This window comes from Balaenoptera borealis (assembly GCF_965194805.1).
Source record: "Balaenoptera borealis genome assembly, chromosome: 3".
NCBI lineage: Eukaryota > Metazoa > Chordata > Mammalia > Artiodactyla > Balaenopteridae > Balaenoptera > Balaenoptera borealis.
This window is the reverse complement of record NC_138866.1, coordinates 171,472,967-171,500,481: the sequence shown is the minus strand read 5'-3', so window position 1 is coordinate 171,500,481 and position 27,515 is coordinate 171,472,967. Positions and strand designations below refer to the sequence as shown.

General features: G+C 37.5%; 1 protein-coding gene across 1 annotated transcript in view; it reads left to right on the top strand.

Moving 5' to 3' along the window:
* Window positions 1-27,515, top strand: part of DNAJC1 (DnaJ heat shock protein family (Hsp40) member C1) — a 380,649-nt gene that overhangs the window by 266,482 nt on the left and 86,652 nt on the right. The window contains exon 7 of the mRNA XM_082385490.1: window positions 8,716-8,806. Coding sequence (XP_082241616.1) covers window positions 8,716-8,806 — 91 coding nt within the window. The remainder of the gene's footprint in view (window positions 1-8,715; window positions 8,807-27,515) is intronic.

Here is a 27,515-nt window from a genome sequence, read left to right as displayed (position 1 = left end):
TATAAGGGATGACTTCCATCTTGTAGCTAACTAACCTTGGGAATACTACATCTTCAAGGCTTAGCTAAATTGTCATCATCATTATGAAACCTTTCTTGATCAGGCCAACTGAAAATTTCCCATTGTATATTCTCTGTACTAACTTCATAGCACTTACTATTTGTATTAATCAGGATAGACTATGGTACAGATCATCCTGAAATTTCAGTGACTTAAAATTTTTTTTCCAGTGTATGCCACTTATCTATCACTGGTTGGTGGGAAAAGGGACATTCTGCTCTAACTAGCCATTTAGGGACCCAGAATAATGACGTCTTCACCATCTTCTAGCTGTTCGCATCTGGAGCATGTGGCTTCCTTGGTCCCTGTGGCAAGAGTAGAGATCTGGAGGATTGCACAAGTTTTTTGATGTTGGGTTTGAAATGACACATGATATTTCTAACCGCAGCCCATCCAGAACTAGTCCCATAACCCCACCTGATTTCAAGAGAATAAGGGAATGTGGGGAAACAAATAGAATGTTGGGAGAGCACCACTCTCTCTTTCAATAATTCATTCAGCAAATTTTTTTTTTACTCTATTTTTTAAATTAGTTTTTATCAGATTATGGTTGCTTTACAAAGCAAATATTTACTGAGTGCTTACTATGTGCTAAGTATTCTTTTAGGCGCTGGAAATACAAAAAATTTTCTAAAAAAGACCAAAATTCCTGTTCTCATGTAGTTTATATTCCTTATTTTGGTTGATATTCATAGATATTTTTACATATGCTTCAAGGGCAACTGCTAGTCTTATCATGTAACCCCCATATATCCTAACAAAGTACAACACATATAATAGTGGTTCAGTAAATAAGTATAAATAAATATTACTTTTTAAACACCTTCTCGTGCAGGAGCCCATGCTCTACAATTAGATAAAGAACCATTCATAATATGTAAATTCTTTAAGTCATAGTTCTATAATGTAAAATCAGTCCTCTGCTTGGTGTCTATGCAGACAAGCTTTGAGCCCTCCAAGAAATTTTAAGTATTAAGAGAGTTGATTCTAGAGTAAAAGCTTTTCCTCATGTTCCATCCATAAGGATTATAAGCTCCTCGAGGATAAGAACTCTCTGTTTGGAACAGTGTAAACTCTGTAGCTTTAATACAGTATTATGCAGCTAAACCTAGGCAGTCCAGAGCCCTGATTGATTAAGCATTCATTCACTCATTGAATACTTATTAAGCATCTATTATGTGCCAGGCAGTGTCTCCAAAGATGGATGAGAAGTTTATCCACAAGAAATTTATCCTTTCCTGTGCAGGTAAACTGGGGCTTATTCTGGACTCAAAATGAGATTTTGTGTTTATTTTCCCTACTTAACAGTGGTATTCACATGAATTAGCTTCTCTTAAGGAATGGGGGCGGGGGGGGAAGGTTGCAAACAACTGCTCTTATTCAACCTCTTTTGAATACATGACACCCCAATCCCTACCCACCACCCCTGTCACCGGCCTGGTCTTTCTTGAATATTACCTGCAAAGCCAGTCTGTTTCATTTTCAGGTGATTTTAATTATCAGCAAGCTCTTTTTTGTATTTATCCAAAATCAAAACTTATCCCGAATCTTCTCATTTCCATTCCCTTTTAAATACAGTTTCAAGCCCAGATTCACAGACACAGAAGACAGACTACCAAAGCGGAAAGGGAGGAGGGGAGGGATAAATTAGGAGTATGAGGTTAACAGATATAAACTACTATACATAAAGTAGATATGCAACAAGGATTTACTATATAGCACAGGGAACTATATTCAATATCTTATAATAACCTATAATAGAAAGTAATCTGAGTGTATATATATGTATATAGTTTCAAGGCCCCTCACCATTTGATCACTTTCCTTTTAAAGTCTTCCAGTTTGTCAGTGCATCTTAAAGTATGGGACACCAAACTCTACAGAAGGATGGTTGGAACAAAGAGTTTGTTGAGTACAGTAGAATTATTTGAGATCGTAGGTTTATTAAAGAAGTAATGCTTTCTAGAGTGGGCATATTGTAATTATAATTTGCAAGTACAAACAAGATATGAAGGAAAGAAAAAGCATGAGGAACATTTAAATAAATGCTTAGAAATGGGGCAAAAGGGAGATAGGTTTCTTTGCCTAGAACAAACAGTGAGTGAGACTAGGGAATGTGTTAAAACTCTTGGAATTAGGTGGAGTAGGTTAAGGTGATTGGGTGCATTGCAATCCTCAGATAAGTGTGTTTTTGAATCTAATGCGTATTTCCAAAAGGAATTTTTAGTGGAATTCTGTGCTGCAGCAGAAGGAAGAAACATTAACAGAGAAATGTTCAGATTTGTTAGGACCACTAGGAAGGGATTGTCCAGCAAAAGGTTTTTGCACTGAGGTGAAGAGGGTTCATGTAAAGAGAAGTCGTGTAAGCGAGAAGATGCAGGATTCTGCAGGAGTTTTGGTTTACTATGAAGCAGAAAAACTCACCCTGTCTTTGTGGTGGAGAATAAGGTTCTTGGCAAAATGATGAAGTAATAATAAAAATAGGTACCATATATAAGGCCTAACTGTGTGCAAGATGTTATTCTAAGTGTTTCCCATATATTAACACATTTAATCTTTCCAACAGCTCTATGAGTTAGGTACTCGTATTATCCCCGTTAGATGGGTGAGAAAATTCGCCCATAGGAAAGTGAGGTAATGCTGAATGTCACATGGCTAGTGAGATGGCAAAGCCGAGATCTTAATCCAGGCAGCCTGACTCTAAAATCTGCCCTCTTCATCACTATATTCTATCTCATTCTATTATACTGTGGTGTTTGATTTCAACTCGTCTTCTTTCACACCTCATAAATAACTTATCTGTGCCCTTCTTTTCTTACATGGTGCAACCCTTCCTACTCCCCTAAGGAGCCAGTGCCTTCCTGACCTTTTCTCTACTATTAAAAATTACTCTCTGGAAAGAAGCTAATAAGCCTATTCATTCATTCATACTGAGGAACGAATGATTGATATGGTTTAATATAAAATAAGACTTTTCCAGGGTTGAGATTTTGGGGGTGCAGGGAGTGTTAAGGGACCATAAATTCTTAACCAAAACTCTGTTGAAATTTAAAGTAAATATGGGTAACCAAGGGATCACTGAAGAAATCAAAGAGGAAATCAAAAAATACCTAGAAACAAGTGACAATGAAAACACGATGACTCAAAACCTATGGATGCAGCAAAAGCAGTTCTAAGAGGGAAGTTTATAGCAATACAATCCTACCTTAAGAAACAAGAAACATCTCAAATAAACAACCTAACCTTACACCTAAAGCAATTAGAGAAAGAAGAACAAAAACCCCCAAAATTAGCAGAAGGAAAGAAATCATAAAGATCAGATCAGAAATAAATGAAAAAGAAAGGAAGGAAATGATAGCAAAGTTCAATAAAACTAAAAGCTGGTTCTTTGAGCAGGTAAACAAAATTGATAAACCATTAGCCAGACTCATCAAGAAAAAAAGGGAGAAGACTCAAATCAATAGAATTAGAAATGAAAAAGGAGAAGTAACAACTGACACTGCAGAAATACAAAGGATCATGAGAGATTACTACAAGCAACTCTATGCCAATAAAATGGACAACCTGGAAGAAATGGACAAAATTCTTAGAAATGTACAACCTTCCGAGACTGAACCAGGAAGAAATAGAAAATATGAACAGACCAATCACAAGCACTGAAATTGAAACTGTGATTAAAAATCTTCCAACAAACAAAAGCCCAGGACCAGGTGGCTTCACAGGCAAATTCTATCAAACATTTAGAGAAGAGCTAACACCTATCCTCCTCAAACTCTTCCTAAATGTAGCAGAGGGAGGAACACTCCCAAACTCATTCTACGAGGTCACCATCACCCTGATACCAAAACCAGACAAAGATGTCACAAAAAAAAACTACAGACCAATATCACTGATGAACATAGATGCAAAAATCCTCAACAAAATACTAGCAAACAGAATCCAACAGCACATTAAAAGGATCATACACCATGATCAAGTGGGGTTTATCCCAGGAATGCAAGGATTCTTCAATATACGCAAATCAATCAACGTGATACACCATATTAACAAATTGAAGGAGAAAAACCATATGATCATCTCAATAGATGCAGAGAAAGCTTTTGACAAAATTTAACACCATTTATGATAAAAACCCTCCAGAAAGTAGGCACAGAGAGAAGTTACCTCAACATAATAAAGGCCATATATGACAAACCCACAGCAAACATCGTCCTCAGTGGTGAAAAACTGAAACCGTTTCCACTAAGATCAGGAACAAGACAAGGTTGCCCACTCTCACCACTATTATTCAACATAGTTTTGGAAGTTTTAGCCACAACAATCAGAGAAGAAAAAGAAATAAAAGGAATCCAAATCGGAAAAGAAGAAGTAAAGCTGTCACTGTTTGCAGATGACACGATACTGTACATAGAGAATCCTAAAGATGCTACCAGAAAACTACTAGAGCTAATCAATGAATTTGGTAAAGTAGCAGGATACAAAATTAATGCACAGAAATCTCTTGCATTCCTATACACTAATGATGAAAAATCTGAAAGTGAAATTAAGAAAACACTCCCATTTACCACTGCAACAAAAAGAATAAAATACCTAGGAGTAAACCTCCCTAGGGAGACAAAAGACCTGAATGCAGAAAACTATAAGACACTGATGAAAGAAATTAAAGATGATACAAATAGATGGAGAGATATACCATGTTCTTGGATTGGAAGAGTCAACATTGTGAAAATGACTATACTACCCAAAGCAATCTACAGATTCAATGCAATCCCTATCAAACTACCACTGGCATTTTTCACAGAACTAGAACAAAGAATTTCACAATGTGTATGGAAACACAAAAGACCCCAAATAGCCAAAGTAATCTTGAGAAAGAAAAACAGAGCTGGAGGAATCAGGCTCCTGGACTTCAGACTATAATCTACAGTAATCAAGACAGTATGGTACTGGCATAAAAACAGAACTATAGATCAGTGGAACAGGATAGAAAGCCCAGAGATAAACCCATGCACATATGGTCACCTTATCTTTGATAAAGGAGGCAAGAATATACAGTGGAGAAAAGACAGTCTCTTCAATAAGTGGTGCTGGGAAAACTGGACAGCTACATGTAAAAGAATGAAATTAGAACACTCCCTAACACCATACACAAAAATAAACTCAAAATGGATTAAAGACCTAAATGTAAGGCCAGACACTGTCAAACTCTTAGAGGAAAACATAGGCAGAACACTCTATGACATACATCACAGCAAGATTCTTTTTGACCCAGCTCCTAGAGAAATGGAAATAAAAACACAAATAAACAAATGGGACCTAATGAAACTTAAAAGCTTTTGCACAGCAAAGGAAACCATAAACAAGATGAAAAGACAGCCCTCAGAATGGGAGAAAGTATTTGCAAATGAAGCAACTGACAAAGGATTAATATGCAAAATTTACAAGCAGCTCATGCAGCTCAATATCAAAAAAACAAACAACCCAATCCAAAAATGGGCAGAAGACCTAAACAGACATTTCTCCAAAGAAGATATACAGATTGCCAACAAACACATGAAAGAATGCTCAACATCATTAATCATTAGAGAAATGCAAATCAAAACTACAATGCGATATCACCTCACACCGGTCAGAATGGCCATCATCAAAACATCTACAAACAATAAATGCTGGAGAGGGTGTGGAGAAAAGGGAATCCTCTTGCACTGTTGGTGGGAATGTAAATTGATACAGCCACTATGGAGAACAGTATAGAGGTTCCTTAAAAAACTAAAATTAGAACTACCATACAACCCGGCAATCCCACTACTGGGCATATACTCTGAGAAAACCATAATTCAAAAAGAGTCATGTACCACAATGTTCATTACAGCTCTATTTCCAAAGCCAGGACATGGAAGCAACCTAAGTGTCCATGGACAGATGAATGGATAAAGAAGATGTGGCACATATATACAATGGAATATTACTCAGCCATAAAAAGAAACGAAATGGAGTTATTTGTAGTGAGGTGGATGGACCTAGAGTCTGTCATACAGAGTGAAGTAAGTCAGAAAGAGAAAAACAAATACCAGATGCTAACACATATATATGGAATCTAAAAAAAAAGAAATGGTCATGAAGAACCTAGGGGCAAGACGGCAATAAAGATGCAGATGTAGAGAATGGACTTGAGGATATGGAGAGGGGGAAGGGTAAGCTGGGACAAAGTGAGAGAGTGGCATGGACATATATACACTACCAAATGTAAAATAGATAGCTAGTGGGAAGCAGTCGCATAGCATAGGGAGATCAGCTCGGTGCTTTGTGACCAGCTAGAAGGGTGGGATAAGGAGGGTGGGAGGGAGGGAGATGCAAGAGGGAAGAGATATGGGGATATATGTATATGTATAACTTATTCACTTTGTTATAAAGCAGAAACTAACACATCATTGTAAAGCAATTATACTCCAATAAAAATGTTAAAAAAATAAAGTAAATATGGGGACTTCCTTGGTGGTCCAGTGGCTAAGACTCTGCGCTCCCAATATAGGGGGGCCCCGGTTCAATCCCTGGTCAGGAGACTAGGTCCCGCATGCCTCAACTAAGAGTTTGCATGCTGCAACTAAAGATTGTGGGAACATACTGCAACTAAAAATAAATAAATAAATAAAAAATAAAGTAAATATGGGCATGGGAGGATAAGTCAGATGTATGACCTCTGTGCCCTTCAAATTATGCCATTATTTAGCTGGCCCAGGGCTTGTAGAAATCCTTCTAGAAGAAATGAGGTAGGAACCTAAAAGTGGGAATGGAAGTAATAAGAGGTATATCTTTATTATATTGATTCAGTGATTTTAGAAGTGCCCTGTCATTTCCCTAATTAATTATCAAGTAAAAGAGTTCTATTATAACCCCAAGAGACATAGACCCCAGGAGAAAGCTTAAATTTGAACAGTCATAACTGAAAAGAGATAATCCCATTCTAGGGTTTAAGTGTTCATGCATTTACATCTGAATTGAGGTAGATCCAAGGATTGATTTTGTTCCTTCATTTCCTGCAGAAATAAAACCCTCTCAGACGGGTCTATGATTTATATGCTCTAGGAGTCGTACAGTCTGGGGATATTACTCTAGAGTTATCCTTGATATCTTTTTCTTATTCCACACCAGTCAGTCATCAAGCCCTTTTGCTTCTTTCTTAACAAGGTTTCCCATATATTTCAATCTAGCTCAGTTCAAAGAATGCTTATTGAGTGCCTGTTTGATGCTAGATACTGTGCTCTGAGCATACAAGTAACCCTGTCTCAGATTTCTCATTTTCTAGAAGAGAATACAGCATGATACAAGCAACCATAGAAATGTGTTTAAATACAGAAGCAGTATACAGGAGAGAATTACTCTTCCAGGGAAGGTCAGAAAGACTTGCAAAAGAGGTGATGCTTGAATAGGGTTTTCAAGGATGAGTAGGAGTTCTTCAGAAGGGGGAAGGGGAGCAAAATGTTCTAGCTAGAATGCAACGCATACAGAAAGACATGGAAGCATAGCACAGTGTAGCCTGGCAGCTACAAGTAGTATTGCTATAGAATAGATGGAGCTTGAGTCAAGGGGTGGTGGAAGATTATCTGTTTTTGCTCTTTTCAGTGTCAGCATCTTCATATGCCTAGAGCACCAACTTGTTTATCTCCATGTCTGTGATTAAAGGCCTGGTCTTTTTTCGGTACTCTGCTAAAGTCTTACCTATCCTATATGCCACTACTTGAGACTTTAGCCACTGTATCTTGACACCTAAGTATTTGTGTACAGTATGTGTCCTCAGTCCTCAACTCTCAGTGGAGTGACAACTTTCACTTGTATCTATCTATGTGGTCATAGAAGTTTCACAATCAGATTTGCATATAGTAATTTTGAAAATCTTTTGGAGTTAAGGGACTAATATGAAAATAGTACTTTGTTTGTCACAATAATGTAATTTACTCTGCTATCAAATAATTCAGTTCAGCAAGTGTGTTTTTCTGCTCTCTGTCTATGCATAATACTGAGAAAATATACAATGGAAGAAAACAGGAAGAGGATACGTTCCTTACGTATCTGAGAGTAAAGGCTTTACTTAAACATATTTATACTCATGTAGTTTCTGGCTTTCATTAATTCTCTAAGATAGAGAAATCATAGAGAACTGCTTATTCAGTTTCTTCTGTTCATCATAAAATTTGAAAACATAAACACAGAGGATGACTACTTATTAAATGAATATACTGCTTTAAATAGTTTCTTTTAATATTTATTTTATTTTTATTTATTTATTTTCCTTATTTTTTTGGCTGCATCGGGTCTTAGTTGCGGCATACAGGATCTTCCATTATGGCTTCCTTGCGGCACGCAGGTTTCTCTCTAGTTGTGGCGTGCAGATTTTCTCTTCTCTAGTTGTGGTGCACGGGCTCCAGGGCGCATGGGCTCTGTGTTTTGTGGCATGCGGGCTCTCTCGTTGAGGTGTGCAAGCTTAGTAGTTGTGGTGCACAGGCTTAGTTGCCCCGCAGCATGTGGGATCTTAGTTCCCCAGCCAGGCATTGAACCCGCATCCCTGAATATACTGCTTTAAATTGAAGTTATGTGGAAAATACCATCAAAGCAAACTGACTTTTATGTTAATTTATTTGTTACTTCTTTTTTCAGGATGCTGGGCAGTTTTATGCTAAATATAAAGAAACAAGATTGAAGGAAAAGGAAGATGCATTGACTAGAGCTGAACTTGAAACACTTCAAAGTGAGTTTTAAACATTTTCTTACTGTATTAACTAAAACTGATTATTTAAATTTGGATTTTCCCTTAAATTCAGCAGTAATTAAATTTTTTGTGCTTTCTTTGCTACTCTCTAAATGGAGTTACTTGTACTTAATATACTATATGTGGAAAATACTATATTAGTAATTTCTGAACCACCCACAGCTCAATATCAGGAGGGATAAAATTAACATGGGGTCATATAGTTCCTTTAATCTGAGAGGCATCCAAAATCTAGAAAGTCCTTAAATACTCCAGTGCTGCAGTTGCCATTGATATTTAGTGCTGAGTCTATCCAATTGATCACCAACTTGCTGTATTAACAGTAGTAAACAGGAAGCCTGAAAATGTCAATGATTTTTGTTTTGAAAGCCTTTGTTTCATTTGCATTATTGTTATATAACACGAAAAACCTTGGCTAAAGTGTCAGTATGTTGAAGTCTTCCATTGAACACTAAAGACAGCTCTTGCTGATTTTAGGAAAAGTTGAACATACTATTAAAGGTGACATTTTCCCAGCCCTGGTCTTTTTGTCTAAGTTTCTATATCTACATCTTTCCCACACAAATACGTTCTGTCCCTTTACGTTGCTTTATCTTTATCCAGAGCATTTAACACTACTTAACTTTAATTTATATATTCATTTTGTTTACTGTCTGGTCCCCCCAATAGAATGTAAGCTTCATGAGGGTAAGGACTTTATCTGTTTTGTTCGCTGTTATGACTGTCCAAGGACCTTAAAGAGTCCCTGGCACATAGTAGGTTCTCAGTATGTTGACTGAATTCATGGAGGTGAAGTCTATTTTTTAAAAAATTCCAATATGAGTGTTTTTGGTTCAAACTTCATTTCTGAATGCTGTGCATGGTACCAATCTGGGCACAGAAGACAGTGTAAACACCCTTAATACCTGGTCACTTCACGCCTATAAATGTATATAAATACACAGCATGTGTAGTTTAGAAAACAACTTGTGTGCTTTTAAGGGTATACAGTAAAAGCTTTTCTGCAGCGCATAGAAGTCACTTAGCCAAATCAAACTGGAAAAGAGCAACTGTGGTATTAGTATACCACACATTCAGTTCACACTTTCAATATATATAGAAAAATGGTGATGGCTATTTCCCTTCATATACTGAAAGTCTAGCTTTCTGTCTTTACCCTGACACTGACCATGGTTTGAGAATAGAGGAGAATTATGTTCTCTCCAAACCCAAAGAGTACACTGCTCCTACCTAAATGTGTGACTTTGAGGGTTTTACTTTCCTTATCTGTCAGAAAAACATGTCAGACTAGATGATCCCAGTATTAGTTTTCTATTTTTGCTCTAACAAATGGCCACAAATTTAGTGGCTTAAACACAAATGTATTATCTTATAGTTGTATGGGTCAGAGTCTGACATGAGTCTCACTGGGCTAAAATCAAGGTTATCAAGCAAGGCTGCATTCCTTCTCCAGCTTCTAGAGGCCTTCCACACTCCTTGGATCTTGGCCCCCTTCCTCTTTCTTCAGATCCAGCAATGTTTCATCTCTCTGACTATTCTGTAGTCACATCTCTGGCTGATCATAACTGGGAAAAGTTCTCTGCTTTTTTTTTTTTTTTTTTAAACATCTTTATTGAAGTATAATTGCCTTACAATGGTGTGTTAGCTTCTGCTTTATAACAAAGTGAATCAGTTATACATATACAATATGTTCCCATTTCTCTTCCCTCTTGCATCTCCCTCCCTCCCACCCTCCCCATCCCACCCCTCTAGGTGGTCACAAAGCACCGAGCTGATCTCCCTGTGCTATGCGGCTGCTTCCCACTAGCTATCTATTTTACATTTGGTAGTGTATATATGTCCATGACACTCTCTTACCCTGTCACATCTCACCCCACCCCCTCCCCATATCCTCAAGTCCATTCTCTAGTAGGTCTGTGTCTTTATTCCCGTCTTGCCACTAGGTTCTTCATGGCCTTTTTTTTTTTTTTCCCTTAGATTCCGTATATATGTGTTAGCATACTGTATTTGTTTTTCTCTTTCTGACTTCACTCTGTATGACAGACTCTAACTCCATCCACCTCATTACAAATACCTCCATTTCATTTCTTTTTATGGCTGAGTAATATTCCATTGTATATATGTGCCACAGCTTCTTTATCCATTCATCTGTCGATGGACATTTAGGTTGCTTCCATGTCCTGGCTATTGTAAATAGAGCTGCAATGAACATTGTGGTACATGACACTTTTTGACCTATGGTTTTCTCAGGGTATATGCCCAGTAGTGGGATTGCTGGGTCGTATGGTAGTTCTATTTGTAGTTTTTTAAGGAACCTCCATACTGTTGTCCATAGTGGCTGTATCAATTTACATTCCCACCAACAGTGCAAGAGTGTTCCCTTTCCTCCACACCCTCTCCAGCATTTATTGTTTCTAGATTTTTTGATGATGGCCATTCTGACTGGTGTGAGATGATATCTCATTGTAGTTTTGATTTGCATTTCTCTAATGATTAATGATGTTGAGCATTCTTTCATGTGTCTGTAGGCCATCTGTATATCTTCTTTGGAGAAATGTCTATTTAGGTCTTCTGCCCATTTTTGGATTGGGTTGTTCGTTTTTTTGTTATTGAGCTGCATGAGCTGCTTGTAAATCTTGGAGATTAATCCTTTGTCAGTTGCTTCATTTGCAAATATTTTCTCCCATTCTGATGGTTGTCTTTTGGTCTTGTTTATGGTTTCCTTTGCTGTGCAAAAGCTTTTAAGTTTCATTAGGTCCCATTTGTTTATTTGTGTTCTTATTTCCATTTCTCTGGGAGCTGGGTCAAAAAGAATCTTGCTGTGATGTATGTCATAGAGTGTTCTGCCTATGTTTTCCTCTAAGAGCTTGATAGTGTCTGCCCTTACACTTAGGTCTTTAATCCATTTTGAGTTTATTTTTGTGCATGGTGTCAGGGAGTGTTCTAATTTCATACTTTTACATGTACCTGTCCAATTTTCCCAGCACCACTTATTGAAGAGGCTGTCTTTTCTCCACTGTATATGCTTGCCTCCTTTATCAAAGATAAGGTGACCATATGTGTGTGGGTTTATCTCTGGGCTTTCTATCCTGTTCCATTGATCTGTATTTCTGTTTTTGTGCCAGTACCAAACTGTCTTGATTACTGAAGCTTTGTAATATAGTCTGAAGTCAGGGAGCCTGATTCCCCCAGCTCCATTTTTCGTTCTCAAGATTGCTTTGGCTATTCGGGGTCTTTTGTGTTTCCATACAAATTGTGAAATTTTTTGTTCTGGTTCTGTGAAAAATGCCAGTGGTAGTTTGATAGGGATTGCATTGAATCTGTAGATTGCTTTGGGTAGTAGAGTCATTTTCACAATGTTGATTCTTCCAATCCAGGAACATGGTATATCTCTCCATCTATTTGTATCATCTTTAATTTCTTTCATCAGTGTCTTATAATTTTCTGCATACAGGTCTTCTGTCTCCTTAGGTAGGTTTATTCCTAGATATTTTATTCTTTTTGTTGCAATGGTAAACGGGAGTGTTTTCTTGATTTCACTTTCAGATTTTTCGTCATTAGTGTATAGAAATGCAAGAGATTTCTGTGCATTAATTTTGTATCCTGCTACTTTACCAAATTCATTGATTAGCTCTAGGAGTTTTCTGGTAGCATCTTTAGGATTCTCTATGTATAGTATCGTGTCATCTGCAAATAGTGACAGCTTTACTTCTTCTTTTCCGATTTGGATTCCTTTTATTTCTTTGTCTTCTCTGATTGCTGTGGCTAACACTTCCAAAACTATGTTGAATAATAGTGGTGAGAGTGGGCAACCTTGTCTTGTTCCTGATCTTAGTGGAAATGGTTTCAGTTTTTCACCATTGAGGACAATGTTGGCTGTGGGTTTGTCATATATGGCCTTTATTATGTTGAGGAAAGTTCCCTCTATGCCTACTTTCTGCAGGGCTTTTATCATAAATGGGTGTTGAATTTTGTCGAAAGCTTTCTCTGCATCTATTGAGATGATCATATGGTTTTTCTCCTTCAATTTGTTAATATGGTGTATCACATTGATTGATTTGCGTATATTGAAGAATCCTTGCATTCCTGGGATAAACCCCACTTGATCATGGTGTATGATCCTTTTAATGTGCTGTTGGATTCTGTTTGCTAGTATTTTGTTGAGGATTTTTGCATCTATGTTCATCAGTGATATTCGCCTGTAGTTTTCTTTCTTTGTGACATCTTTGTCTGGTTTTGGTATCAGGGTGATGGTGGCCTCGTAGAATGAGTTGGGGAGTGTTCCTCCCTCTGCAATATTTTGGAAGAGTTTGAGAAGGATAGGTGTTAGCTCTTCTCTAAATGTTTGATAGAATTCACCTGTGAAGCCGTCTGGTCCTGGGCTTTTGTTTGTTGGAAGATTTTTAATCACAGTTTCAATTTCAGTGCTTGTGATTAGTCTGTTCATATTTTCTATTTCTTCCTGGTTCAGTCTCGGCAGTTTGTGCATTTCTAAGAATCTGTCCATTTCTTCCAGGTTGTCCATTTTATTGGCATAGAGTTGCTTGTAGTAATCTCTCATGATCTTTTGTATTTCTGCAGTGTCAGTGGTTACTTCTCCTTTTTCATTTCTAATTCTATTGATTTGAGTCTTCTCCCTTTTTCTCTTGATGAGTCTGGCTAATGGTTTATCAATTTTGTTTATCTTCTCAAAGAACCAGCTTTTAGTTTTATTGATTTTTGCTATTGTTTCCTTCATTTCTTTTTCATTTATTTCTGACCTGATCTTTATAATTTCTTTCCTTCTGCTAGCTTTGGGGTTTTTTTGTTCTTCTTTCTCTAATTGCTTTAGGTGCAAGGTTAGGTTGTTTATTCGAGATGTTTCCTGTTTCTTGAGGTAGGCTTGTATTGCTATAAACTTCCCTCTTAGCACTGCTTTTGCTGCGTCCCATAGGTTTTGGGTTGTCGTATCTCCATTGTCATTTGTTTCTAGGTATTTTTTGATTTCCCCTTTGATTTCTTCAGTGATCACTTCGTTATTAAGTAGTGTATTGTGTAGCCTCCATGTGTTTGTATTTTTTTACAGATCTTTTCCTGTAATTGATATCTAGTCTCATAGCGTTGTGGTCGGAAAAGATACTTGATACTATTTCAATTTTCTTAAATTTACCAAGGCTTGATTTGTGACCCAAGATATGATCTATCCTGGAGAATGTTCCATGAGCACTTGAGAAAAATGTGTATTCTGTTGTTTTTGGGTGGAATGTCCTATAAATATCAATTAAGTCCATCTTGTTTAATGTATCATTTAAAGCTTGTGTTTCCTTATTTATTTTCATTTTGGATGATCTGTCCATTGGTGAAAGTGGGGTGTTAAAGTCCCCTACTATGATTGTGTTGCTGTTGATTTCCCCTTTTATGGCTGTTAGTATTTGCCTTATGTATTGAGGTGCTCCTATGTTGGGTGCATAAATATTTACAATTGTTATACCTTCTTCTTGGATCGATCCCTTGATCATTATATAGTGTCCTTCTTTGTCTCTTGTAATAGTCTTTATTTTAAAGTCTATTTTGTCTGATATGAGAATTGCTACTCCAGCTTTCTTTTGATTTCCATTTGCATGGAATATCTTTTTCCATCCCCTCACTTTCAGTCTGTATGTGTCTCTAGGTCTGAAGTGGGTCTCTTGTAGACAGCATATATATGGGTCTTGTTTTTGTATCCATTCAGCCAGCCTGTGTCTTTTGGTGGGAGCATTTAATCCATTTACATTCAAGGTAATTATCGATATGTATGTTCCTATTCCCATTTTCTTAAATGTTTTGGGTTTGTTATTGTAGGTGTTTTCCTTCTCTTGTGTTTCTTGCCTAGAGAAGTTCCTTTAGCATTTGTTGTAAAGCTGGTTTGGTGGTGCTGAACTCTCTCAGCTTTTGCTTGTCTGTAAAGGTTTTAATTTCTCCATCACATATGAATGAGATCCTTGCTGGGTAGAGTAATCTTGGTTGTAGGTTCTTCTCCTTCATCACTTTAAGTATATCCTGCCACTCCCTTCTGGCTTGCAGAGTTTCTGCTGAAAGATCAGATGTTAACCTTATGGGGATTCCCTTGTGTGTTATTTGTTTTTTTTCCCTTGCTGCCTTTAATATGTTTTCCTTATATTTAATTTTTGACAGTTTGATTAATATGTGTCTTGGCATGTTTCTCCTTGGGTTTATCCTGTATGGGACTCTCTGTGCTTCCAGGACTTGATTAACTATTTCCTTTCCCATATTAGGGAAGTTTTCAACTATAATCTCTTCAAATATTTTCTCAGTCCCTTTCTTTTTCTCTTCTTCTTCTGGGACCCCTATAATTCGAATGTTGGTGCGTTTAATGTTGTCCCAGAGGTCTCTGAGACTGTCCTCAGTTCTTTTCATTCTTTTTTCTTTATCCTGCTCTGCAGTAGTTATTTCCACCATTTTATCTTCCAGGTCACTTATCCTTTCTTCTGCCTCAGTTATTCTGCTATTGATCCCATCTAGAGTATTTTTAATTTCATTTATTGTGTTTTTCATCATTGCTTGGTTCCTCTTTAGTTCTTCTACGTCCTTGTTAAATGTTTCTTGCATTTTGTCTATTCTATTTCCAAGATTTTGGATCATCCTTACCATCATTATTCTGAATTCTTTTTCAGGTAGACTACCTATTTCCTCTTCATTTGTTAAGTCTAGTGTGTTTTGACCCTGCTCCTTCATCTGCTGTGTGTTTTTCTGTCGTCTCATTTTGCTTATCTTACTGTGTTTGGGGTCTCCTTATAACAGGTTGCAGGTTTGTAGTTCCCGTTGTTTTTGGTATCTGTCCCCAGTGGGTAAGGTTGGTTCAGTGGGTTGTGTAGGCTTCCTGGTGGAGGGAACTAGTGCCTGAGCTCTGGTGGATGAGGCTGGATCTTGTCTTTCTGGTGGGCACGTCCACGTCTGGTGGTGTATTTTGGGGTGTCTGTGGCCTTATTATGATTTTAGGCAGCCTCTCTGCTAATGGATGGGGCTGTGTTCCTGTCTTGCTAGTTGTTTTGCATAGGGTGTTCAGCACTGTAGCTTGCTGGTCATTGAGTGATGCTGGGTCTTGATGATGAGATGGAGATCTCTGAGAGATTTTTGCCGTTTGGTATTACGTGGAGCTGGGAGGTCTCTTGTGGACCAGTGTCCTGAAGTTGGCTCTCCCACCTCCGAGGTACGGCCCTGATGCCTGGCTGAAGCACCAAGAGCCTTTCGTCCACACGGCTCAGAGTAAAAGGGAGAAAAAATGAAAGAAAGAAAGAAAGAAAAGAAAGAAAAGAAAAGAAAGAAAGAAAGAAAGAAAGAAAGAAAGAAAGAAAGGCTATAATATAGTGAAGTAAAATAAAGCAATTATAAAGCAAAGCTATACAGACAAAATCTCCCCCAGAAGCATAAACATATACACTCACAAAAAAAAGGGAAAAGGGGAAAAATTAATATATCCTGCTCCCAAAGTCCACCTCCTGAATTTGGGATGATTCGTTGTCTATTCAGGTATTCAACAGATGCAGGCACATCAAGTTGTTTGTGGAGTTTTAATCCGCTGCTTCTGAGGCTGCTGGGAGAGATTTCCCCTCCTCGTCTCTGTTCGCACAGCTCCTGGGGATCAGCTTTGGATTTGGACCCGCCTCTGCGTGTAGGTCGCCTGAGGGCGTCTGTTCCCCGCCCAGACAGGACGGGGTTAAAGGAGCAGCTGCTTCGGGGGCTCTGGCTCACCCAGGCCGTGGGGAGGGAGGGGTACAGAGGAGGCGGGGTGAGCCTGCGGCATCAGAGGCCGGCGTGACGTTGCAGCAGCCTGAGGCACGCAGTGCGTTCTCCCGGGGAAGTTGTCCCTGGATCACGGGACGCTGGCAGTGGCGGGCTGCACAGGCTCCCGGGAGGGGCCGTGTGGAGAGTGACCTGTGCTCGCACACAGGCTTTTTGGAGGCAGCAGCAGCAGCCCCAGCGTCTCACGCCCGTCTCTGGGGTCCGCGCTGATAGCCGCGGCTCGCGCCAGTCTCTGGAGTTCGTTTAGGCGGCGCTCTGAATCCCCTCTCCTTGCGCGCCGCGAAACAAAGAGGCAAGAAAAAGTCTCTTGCCTCTTCGGCAGCTGCAGACTTTTTCCCGGTCTCCCTCCCAGCCAGCTGTGGTGCACTAACCCCTTCAGGCTGTGTTCACGCCGCCAACCCCAGTCCTCTCCCTGTGATCCCACCGAAGCCCGAGCCTCCGCTCCCAGCCCCGCCCGCCCCGGCGGGGGAGCAGACAAGCCTCTCCGGCTGGTGAGCGCTGCTCGGCGCCGAGCCTCTGTGTGGGAGTCTCTCCGTTTTTCCCTCTGCGCCCCTGTTGCTGTGGGATCCGTGCTGATAGCCGCGGCTCGCGCCAGTCTCTGGAGTTCGTTTAGGCGGCACTCTGAATCTCCTCTCCTCGCGCACCAGGAAACAGGGAAGAAAAAGTCTCTTGCCTCTTTGGCAGCTGCAGACTTTTTCCCGGTCTCCCTCCCAGCCAGCTGTGGTGCACTAACCCCTTCAGGCTGTGTTCACGCCGCCAACCCCAGTCCTCTCCCAGCTATCCGACCGAAGCCCGAGCCTCAGCTCCCAGCCCCGCCCGCCCCGGCGGCTGAGCAGACAAGCCTCTCGGGCTGGTGAGTGCTGGTCAGCGCCGAGCCTCCGTGCGGGAAGTGCGGGAATCTCTCCGCTTTGCCCTCCACACCCCTGTGGCTGCGCTCTCCTCCGTGGCTCCGAAGCTTCCCCCCTCTGCCACCCGCAGTCTCTGCCCGCGAAGGGGCTTCCTAGTGCGTGGAAATCTTTCCTCCTTCACAGCTCCCTCCCACTGGTGCAGGTGCCGTCCCTATTCTTTTGTCTCTGTTATTTCTTTTTTCTTTTGCCCTACCCAAGTACGGGGGGAGTTTCTTGCCTTTTGGGAGGTCTGACGTTTTCTGCCAGCGTTCAGTGGGTGTTCTGTAGGAGCAGTTCCACGTGTAGATGTATTTCTACTGTATCTGTAGGAAGGAAGGTGATATCTGCGTCTTACTCTTCTGCCATCTTCTCTCCTCCCCAAGTTCTCTGCTTTTAAGGACTTGTGATTAGATTGCGCCAACTTGGATAATTCAAGATAGTCTCCTATCTCAAGCTTACTCACATCTGCAAAGTCTCTTTTGCCATGTAAGGTAAAATAGTCCCAGGTTCTGGGGATTAGAACATGGTCATGGTTAGGGGACCATTTTTTGCCTTATACAACCTTCAGGTGTCTGGGCAGCTTTAGAACAGGGACTTTCTTTTTCATCTTTGTGTCTGCAGCATTGAATATAGTGTCCTGGCACATAGTAAAGGTTTAATAAATGGATGAATGACTAAATATATGAATTAATGTAATCCCATGAATATTAATGAGTGTTAGTGAAGAAGAAAACAAACTTACGGTTACCGGAGGGAAAGGGGTGGGGAGGGAAAAATTGGGAGATTGGGATTGACATATACACACTGCTCCATATAAAATAGATAATAAGGACCTACTGTATAGCACAGGGAACTAGTCTCATTACTCTGTAATGACCTATATGGGAAAAGAATCTAAAAAAGAGTGGATATATGTATATGTATAGCTGATTCACTTTGCTGTACAGCAGAAACTAACACAACATTTTAAATCAACTATACTCCAATAAAAAATAAAGTTTCAACAGTTACAAACACAAAATAATATTCAGATAAACTATATCATTGTTTAAAGCAGACTTCTGTTTAAGAGGGGAAAGTTTAGGATGTTAGAGAATTACGTATTAAGGTTGACTGATGTGTGTTTTGCAGAGTAAGGGTGGACAAATGATTATTATTGTTATATTATTATTGTTTTATTATTGGTATATATACCAAAGATTGAAACAGAAGTTGATGTTAGAGCAATTGTTGAAATAGTTTTAATTAAATTGAATAAATCAATGAATAAATGAAACTTTAAATGTAATTTTTATATAATTGTTATTTTTTAAGTAAAACTGTTACATAAAAATTTTCTAAGCCTTTTAAGACTAGTCAAAAGGAGAGGGGGAAATCACATTTACAAGAAAAGAGAAAAATATCACACTAAACCAAAATTTACCTGTAGAGGCAGTATGAATACACTAATTTCATTGCTTTCATAGTCATGTCTTCATGACTATTTTTCCAAAATTGATCAGAGACTTTTGTTCTGCCTAAGAATTTGATAACAGTTCTCAAGCAGATTTGATAATGCTCTTTAAAAATTTTTTTTTTAATTTTTATTTTTAAATTGAAGTAGAGTTGATTTACAGTGTTTCAGTTATACAGCAAAGTTATTCAGCTATACATATACATATATATCTATTCTTTTTTAGATTCTTTTCCATTATAGGTTACTGTAAGGTATTTAATATAGTTCCTTGTGCTATACAGTAGGTCCTTGTTGTTTATCTATTTTATATATAGAGGTGTATATCTGTTCATCTCAAAGACCAAATTTATCCCTCCCTCTCTTTTGCCCCGCTAACCGTAAGTTTTTCTATGTCTGGGAGTCTCTTTCTGTTTTATAAATAAGTTCATTTGTATCATTTTCTTTAGATTCCACATATAAGTGATATCATATGATATTTGTTATAATAATTTGTTATTATTGTTTAATAAAAAATATTGTGTAAAGAAGCATTAATTTAAAAATAGGTAAATATCTGAAAACTCTGTATGCCAGCAAAAATGTGTGATAGTCTTCTAAAAAGTTGGAAAATTCATTACTAGCTTATGGTTTCTTGAAACTGAAAATGAGGAAATTAAATGCCAGAAACTTTATTAAAAACAATACTCATCCTAGGCTCTTAGTAATAAGACTTCTGTCGCTCATGTTTTGATATCAGTAGTATATTTAGAAAAGGTGATGGTATCAACATTAAGAATGTTAAAGAACAGTCACATTACTGTTAATAACGTCAAAAGCTGTCATGTATTTTTAAATGTAGTCTCTAATGGTTACATGCAAAGAATCTTTTAATTAATTTTGTTAACTTCATTACAGTGTTCTACATTGTATACTTAAGAACTAATACATAAAGGCCCCAAATCCCCCAGTGTGCATTTCATTTGCCCCCATCCTTCTTAATTTTAAAGACCATCATTGGAATACTGAGTTCATAATAACATTTCCATCTGCTTAATTGAGTAAATGCATCTCATGCAGATTAGCAATAGCTATTTTATGCTGCCTGTTTTTCATGACCTAATTGCTAATCTGCCCTCAAGTCTGTTTGCTTTACTGCTGAGATTGTGCAGAGTCGTCTAAGGGCTACACTAGAACTACATTGAGTAGGGTGTGGTGGTCTTACTTACTAAAATGGTATTTTAGAGGGGGAAATCTGAAAAAGGGTAATTTCTTAAAAATAAATATCATTCTTCTGGGAAGTCTTTATGGAAAAAAATGTGATGATTTATTTGGAAATTTTTGAGCATTTCTTTCTTTATTATAAACTTTTAATCAATTTTATGTTTTAGGTTTAAATCCAAGGTGAATATTTATAAATATAAGACTTTTTCAGTGTTAATAATATTTCTATACATTCTCTAATTATATGAGTTTTAATCTAAGTCAATAGATGTGAGTTCCAAGTACTATAATGAAACAGCCCATATTGTGAATGGAAAAAAATGAGTTATTTTATGAAGAAATTGATTGTAAAGGTTAAAATTTGAATAGAGAAAAGAGGGGAGGAAGGGTAGAAGGAAAACTCAGTATTTCCCTTTTTTTACTGTGTACTTTATATGAGTTAAGAACAAAAGCAAAATCAAATAATCAAAACCCTACTGTCAAGTACTTCTTTTTTGTCGGCAGAGATAATCATTCCAGACGTTATATTTTTCTTCTTGTTGTGTGGTCCCCACTCCATGCCCCAGTGATGGCCTAAGTAGGGGTGCCAAGGGGACAGTAAGAACGTGGTAGACAGAATATATCTCTTTAGGGTGGCAGGATGGGAAAACATTCACCTTCCCTAAGGTAATGGAAGACTGGTTTTCTAGAAAACTTAGATTCATGAGGAAAGGAGTTGCTAGTGCTGATTTGTAAGCTAATTCAGGGGTTGATGGAGAAGGAGGACAAAGGAGGTAGGGCAGATGTAATCCCAATGGGTTAGAACATTTTTCCTTTGGTGATATAGGGTGCTCATGGATGGGAGATTACTCTCTGAGATAATTTATGAAAAGGCATATAACACATCACTAGCTCCAGTACATTTGGAAACATGACCAAATAGAAACTCTGTACCTTAACTTACTATATAGTAAAACCTGATAGGAGCCCTAGCCCCAAGAGTTTATATGTAGGCAAAGGATATCTTTAAAATAATATTATTTCCTACGTACTTTGTTCTAATAACAATGGAATGTGAATTTTTAAAATCATATAGCTCAAATACAAATTACAATTGCCTCGATATTTCAAATCATAATGCTGTGATGCTTAAATATATTGCAATCTCAGTTTTCTCACTGAAATGATTCAAAAAAGCATTTATCCAATTTAATATATAAACAATTATGGCTATAGATTAACTGGTCACATTTCAACTAAAATTTTACTTACTAATCTGGAAACGAGTACCTGTTTAATGTAACTGTATATAAAATGATATATCAGTTTATAAGATCCATGCAGGCAGGCATTTTCATCTCTCTTGTTTATAGTCATAACCCCAGCACCTAGAATAATGCCAAGCTTGCGGTAGCTCCTCAGTAACTATTTATTGAAGGAATTAATGAATTTAGAAATACTGTATTGCTCTTTTCTACTTCATACTTCTTAAAGCAATTTATTAAAACTCTTCAGTAACATTTTTGACAAGAGGATTCTTGTCATCAGTAAAACTGCTTTTTGAGTCATCAACACAGTAAATCATCTTTATTTCCATATATAATGAGGTGTGATCTTTTTGATTCCATGTATGAGACTGACAGTGAACATTTTATTCCAAGTCACAAGGACCTATTCATCTAATATTAGGATTTTTTCCTTTTTTTTTTTAATATGATTGTTACAATAAAACCAATGTATTGCTTTATCCCCTCAATAATATTCATTGTGGTAAAATATACATAACAAAATTTACCATCTTAACCATTTCTAAGTACAGCAGAGTTCAGTGGTATTAAATATATTCATAATGTACAACCATCACCCCCCTCCTTCTCCCATAGCTCTTTTCATCTTGCAAAACTGAAACTGTACCCGTTAAATAATAACTCCCCATTCTCACCTCCACCCACCCTGTGGCAACCACTGTTCTGTGATTTTGACTACTCTTAAGTATCTCATATAAGTCTAATCATACAGTATTTATCTTTTTGTGATTGGCTTATTTCACTTTGCATAATGTCCTCAAGATTCATCCATGTTGTAGCATATGTCAGAATTTCCTTCCTTTTTAAGGCTGAATAATATTCCATTGTATGTGTATACTACATTTTGTTTATCCGTCTGTCAATGAACACTTGGGTTGCTTCCACTTTTTAGCTGTTGTGCATAATACTGCTATGAACTTGGGTGTACAGATATCTCTTTGAGTCCCTGGTTTCAGTTCTTCTGGATATATATCCAGAAGTGGAATTTCTGGATCATATGATAATTCTATTTTTACTTTTTTTAGGAACCTCCATACTGTTTTCCATAGCACAGTACTGTTTTACATTCTCACCAGCAGTGCACAGAGTTCCAACTTCTCCATATCCTTGCCAATGCTTTTTATTTTCTGGGGGTTTTGTGTGTGTGTGTGTGTGTGTGTGTGTGTGTGTGTGTGTGTGTGTGTGTGTGTGTGTTTCCTATAGCCATCCTATTGCGTGTTTCTTTGGAGAAATTACTATTCAAGTGCTGTACCCAATTTTGAATCAGATTGTTTATTTGTTTGTTGTTGAGTTTTAGGAGTTTTCTATATATTCTGTATATTATTCCTTATCAGATACATGATTTGCAAATATTTTCTCCTATTATATTGGTTGCCTTTTTACTCTGTTGATATTGTCTTTTGATGCACAAAATTTTTTAATTTTAATGAAGTCTAATTTGTCTATTTTTTCTTTCATTGCCTATGCCTTTGGTGTCGTATCAAAGAAATCATTGCCAAATCCAGTGTCATGAAGCTTTTGCCCTGTATTTTCTTGGAAGACCTTTAGAGTTTTAGTTCTTAGACTTAGGTCATTGATCCATTTTGAGTTAATTTTTATATATGGTGTTGGGTAAGGGTCCAACTTCTTTATTTTCACATGGTATCTAGCTTTCCCAGCACCATTTGCTGAACTGTTGCTTTTTTTGTTTGTTTTAATTTTTCTTTTTTTAAAATTTCGGCTGTGCTGTGCAGCTTGTAGGATCTCAGTTCCCTGACCAGGGATTGAACCCGGGTCACAGCAGTGAAAGCGCCAAATCCTAACCACTGGACCACCAGGCAACTCCCATGAACTGTTACTTTTCTTTTTTTTTTTTTTTTTAAAGCCTTATTCTTTTTTTAAATTTTATTTATTTATTTATTTATGGCTGTGTTGGGTCTTCGTTTCTGTGCGAGGGCTTTCTCCAGTTGTGGCAAGTGGGGGCCACTCTTCATCGCAGTGCGCGGGCCTCTCACTATCGCGGCCTCTCCCATTGCGGAGCACAGGCTCCAGACGCGCAGGCTCAGTAGTTGTGGCTCACAGGCCCGGCTGCTCTGCGGCATGTGGGATCTTCCCGGACCAGGGCTCGAACCCGTGTCCCCTGCATTGGCAGGCAGACTCCCAACCACTGCGCCACCAGGGAAGCCCAACTGTTACTTTTCTATTTAGCTTTTTACTTTGAAATAATTATAGATTCATAGGAAGTTGCAAAGATAGTACAGAGAGGTCCCATGCACCCTCCTCTCAGTTTCCCCCATTGGTTATCTTATATAACTATAGTATAATATCAAAACTAGGAACTGACATTGATAGAAAATGTATGTATAGTTCTCTGCCATTTTATCACATGCTTATGTTAATGCAGCCACCACCCCAATTATCCGCTACTGCTTTGTGATCACAACCATCACCTTCTCCCATCCCCCCATTATCCCTAACACCTGGCAATTACTAATCTGTTTTTCATCTGTCTAACATTGTAATTTTGACTGTATGATTTAGAGAATGTGAATTCGAGAACCATATAGTATGTGACCTTTTGAGACTGGCTTTTTTCACTCATTGTATTGCCTTTGGGATGTATCCAGGTTGTTCCATGTGTCAGTAATTCATTTCCTTTTATTAATGAATAATATTCCATGGTATGGATGTACCACCGTTTGTTTAACCATTCACGTATTGTAGGACATTTTGGTTGTTTATGGTTTTTGACCGTTACAAATAAGGCTGCTATGAACAGTCATATGTAAATTTTTGTGTGAACCCAGAAGTGCAATTGCTGGGTCATATGATAAGTTTATGCTTAGCGTTTTAAGAAATTGCCAAATTATTTTCCAGAGTTCCCGTACCATTTTATACTCCTACCAGCAATGTATGAGAGATTTAGTCTCTTTGCAGCCTCACCAGAATTTGATATTCTCACTATTCTTTATTTTAGCTATTCTGATAGGTGTGTAGAGATACCTCACCATGGTCTTAACTTGCACTTTCCTAATGGATAGGGATGTTGAAACATCTTTTCACGTGCTTATTTGCCACGTGTATATCCTCTTCAGTAAAATCTTTCTTCATGCCTTTGGCTTGTTTTCTAATTGGATTTTTTTTTTTTTTTTACTATTGAGTTTTAAGAGTCCTTTATATATATGTTCTAGATATGATTCCTCTTTTAGATATGTGGTTTACAAATATGAAATCTTGATTACTGCAGCTCTACAATAATCTCAAAATCAGGTAGAGTGATTCTTCCCACTTTCTTCTTCTTTTTCAAAACGTTTTAGCTATTCTAGTTCCTTTGCCTTTCCATGTAAATTTTAGGGTAATCTTGTGTGTATCTCCAAAAAAAAAATCTTGCTGGAATTTTGATACGAATTACGTTAAACTTGTATATCAATTTGGGGAGAATTGACCTATTTACTATGTTGAGTATATCTTCATTTATTTATATCTTCATTAATTTCTTTAGTGTTTTGTAGTTTTCAGCTTACAACTCATATATGTATCTTCTTAGATTTACATCTGTTTCTCTTTTTTTTTTGAGTGATTAAATGGTATTGGGTTTTTAATTTCAGTCTCCAAATGTTTACTTTAAGTAAAGTAATTCAGTTGAATTTTGTATGTAGATCTTGTATCCTGCACCTTTTGGGATTTACTTATTAGTTCTAGGAATTTTTATGTAGATTCTTTGCATTTTCTATGTAGATAGTCATGTCAATATGACAATAGGGATAATTTTATTTTTTTCCTTTTTAATTTGTATGCATTTTATTTCCTTTTCATGCCGTATTTTGCTATCTAGAACTTCCAGAACTATGTTGAACATGAGTGGGGAGACAGGGCATCTTTCCTCTGTTCTAAACTTTAGGGGGGAAGCATTTAGTGTTATACCATTAAGTAGGGTGTTAGCTGTATGTTTTTTATAGATGCCCTATATGAAGTTAAGGAAGTTTCCCTCTATTCCTAGTTTTCTGAGTTTTTAATCATGACTGGGTGTTGAATTTTGTTAAATTTTTGTTAAATTTTTTTCATCAATTAATATGATCATGTGATATTTCCTCTTTGGCCTGTTAATGTTGTGGATTACACAGATTGAATTTTGAATATTGAACCACACTTGCACCCCCCCGCAGTAAATACCATGATGGTATAGAATTCTTTTTTTTTTAACTTCGGGTTTGTTTGTTTGTTTGTTTATGGCTGTGTTGGGTCTTCATTTCTGTGCGAGGGCTTTCTCTAGTTGCGGCAAGTGGGGGCCACTCTTCATCGCGGTGCATGGGCCTCTCATTATGGCGGCCTCTCTTGTTGCGGAGCACAGGCTCCAGACGCGCAGGCTCAGTAATTGTGGCTCATGGGCCTAGTTGCTCCACGGCATGGGGGATCTTCCCAGACCAGGGCTCGAACCTGTGTCCCCTGCATTGGCAGGCAGATTCTCAACCACTGCGCCACCAGGGAAGCCCTATAATTCTTTTTATATATTGCTGAATTCTCTTTGCACATATTTTGTGAAGGATTTTTGCATCTATATTCATGAGAGATACTGGTCTATAGTTTTCTCTTTTTGTACTGTCTTTGTATGATTTTAGTATCAGGGTACCCTCATATAATGAATTGGGAAGTCTTCTCTCTTCTATTTTCTGAAAGAAGCTGTGTAGAATTGGTGTTAATTCTTTAAACATTTGGTAGAATTCTCTAGTGAAGCCATCTAAGCCTGGATATTTCTTTTTGGCAGTTTTTAAATTATAAATTAAATTTCCTTTATAATTACAAGGCTATTCAAATATCTATTTCATATATCTATTTAATGATTGAATTAGGGTAGTTTGTATTTTTCAAGCAATTGGTCATCGTTACCCAAATTGTCAAATTTATGTGTTTAGAGTTGTTCACTTATTATCCTTTTGATGTCTGCATGTCCTGTGGTGATTTCTCCTGTTTCAGTGCTAAAATACTGCTAACTTTTGTTTTCTCACTTTTTTGGTCAGTTTTGCCAGATGTTTATCAGTTTTATTGATCTTTTCAAAGATCCAGTTCCTTGTTTCATTGATTTTCTCTATTGCTTTTCTTTTCAATTTCATTGATTTTTGTTCTTATTTTTATTATTTTCTTTTTTCTGCTTGCTTTGGGCATCTTTTGGGTAATTTCCTTTACTCTGAATTCTATTTACCTGATATTAATTAGCTACTCCTGCTTTCTTTTGATTAATGTTTTGATTAATTTGAAATAAGTTTCTTGTAGATAGCATATACATAGGTCATGGTTTTTCATCCACTGTACCAATCTTTATCTTTTAATTGGTGTATTTAGACCATGTGCCTGTAATGTAGTTATTGATATATTAGGGCTTAAGTGTGCCATTTTATTTTTTGTTTTCTATTTGTTCTGTTTTCTTCTTTCTGCTTTCTTGTGTAGGTTACTCGAATGTTTTTATTTTTTTAGAATTCTATTTGAATTTATCTGTAGTGTTTTTTTAGTATATCATTTTGTATAGAGTTTTTAGTGGGTGCTCTAGGTATTATGTTATATATACATAACTTACTACAATCTACTGGTGTAAGCAATTTACCATTTCAAGTGATATATAGACACATTGCCTCACTTTACATCCATTTATGTCTCCCACTTATAACTGTCTTAAATATTTTCTCTACATACATTGAATGTTATAATTTCCATTCAGCTGTCAGATATAACTTAGAAAACTCAAGAGGAGGAGGAAAATCTATTGTGTTTACCATAGTTTTACTCTTACTCTTGTTCTTTCTCCTTCCAGCTATTTTAAGATTTTTTTCTTTTATGATTTCCTTTCTGTTCAGATAACTTCTTTAGCCATTATTATCAGATAGGTCTGCTGGTAACAAATTCTCTTAGTTTTCCTTCGTCTGCAGAGGTCTTGGTTTCCCCTTTATTCCTGAAGGATATTTTCACTGGATATGGAATTTTGAGTTGACAGTTCTTTGCATTTTGCACTTGAAAAATGTGCCAAATTCAGTTAGCGTACTTTTCAGTTCTGGTATTTCCATTTGGTTCTTCTGTATATCTTCTGTTTCTTTGCTGTTGACTTT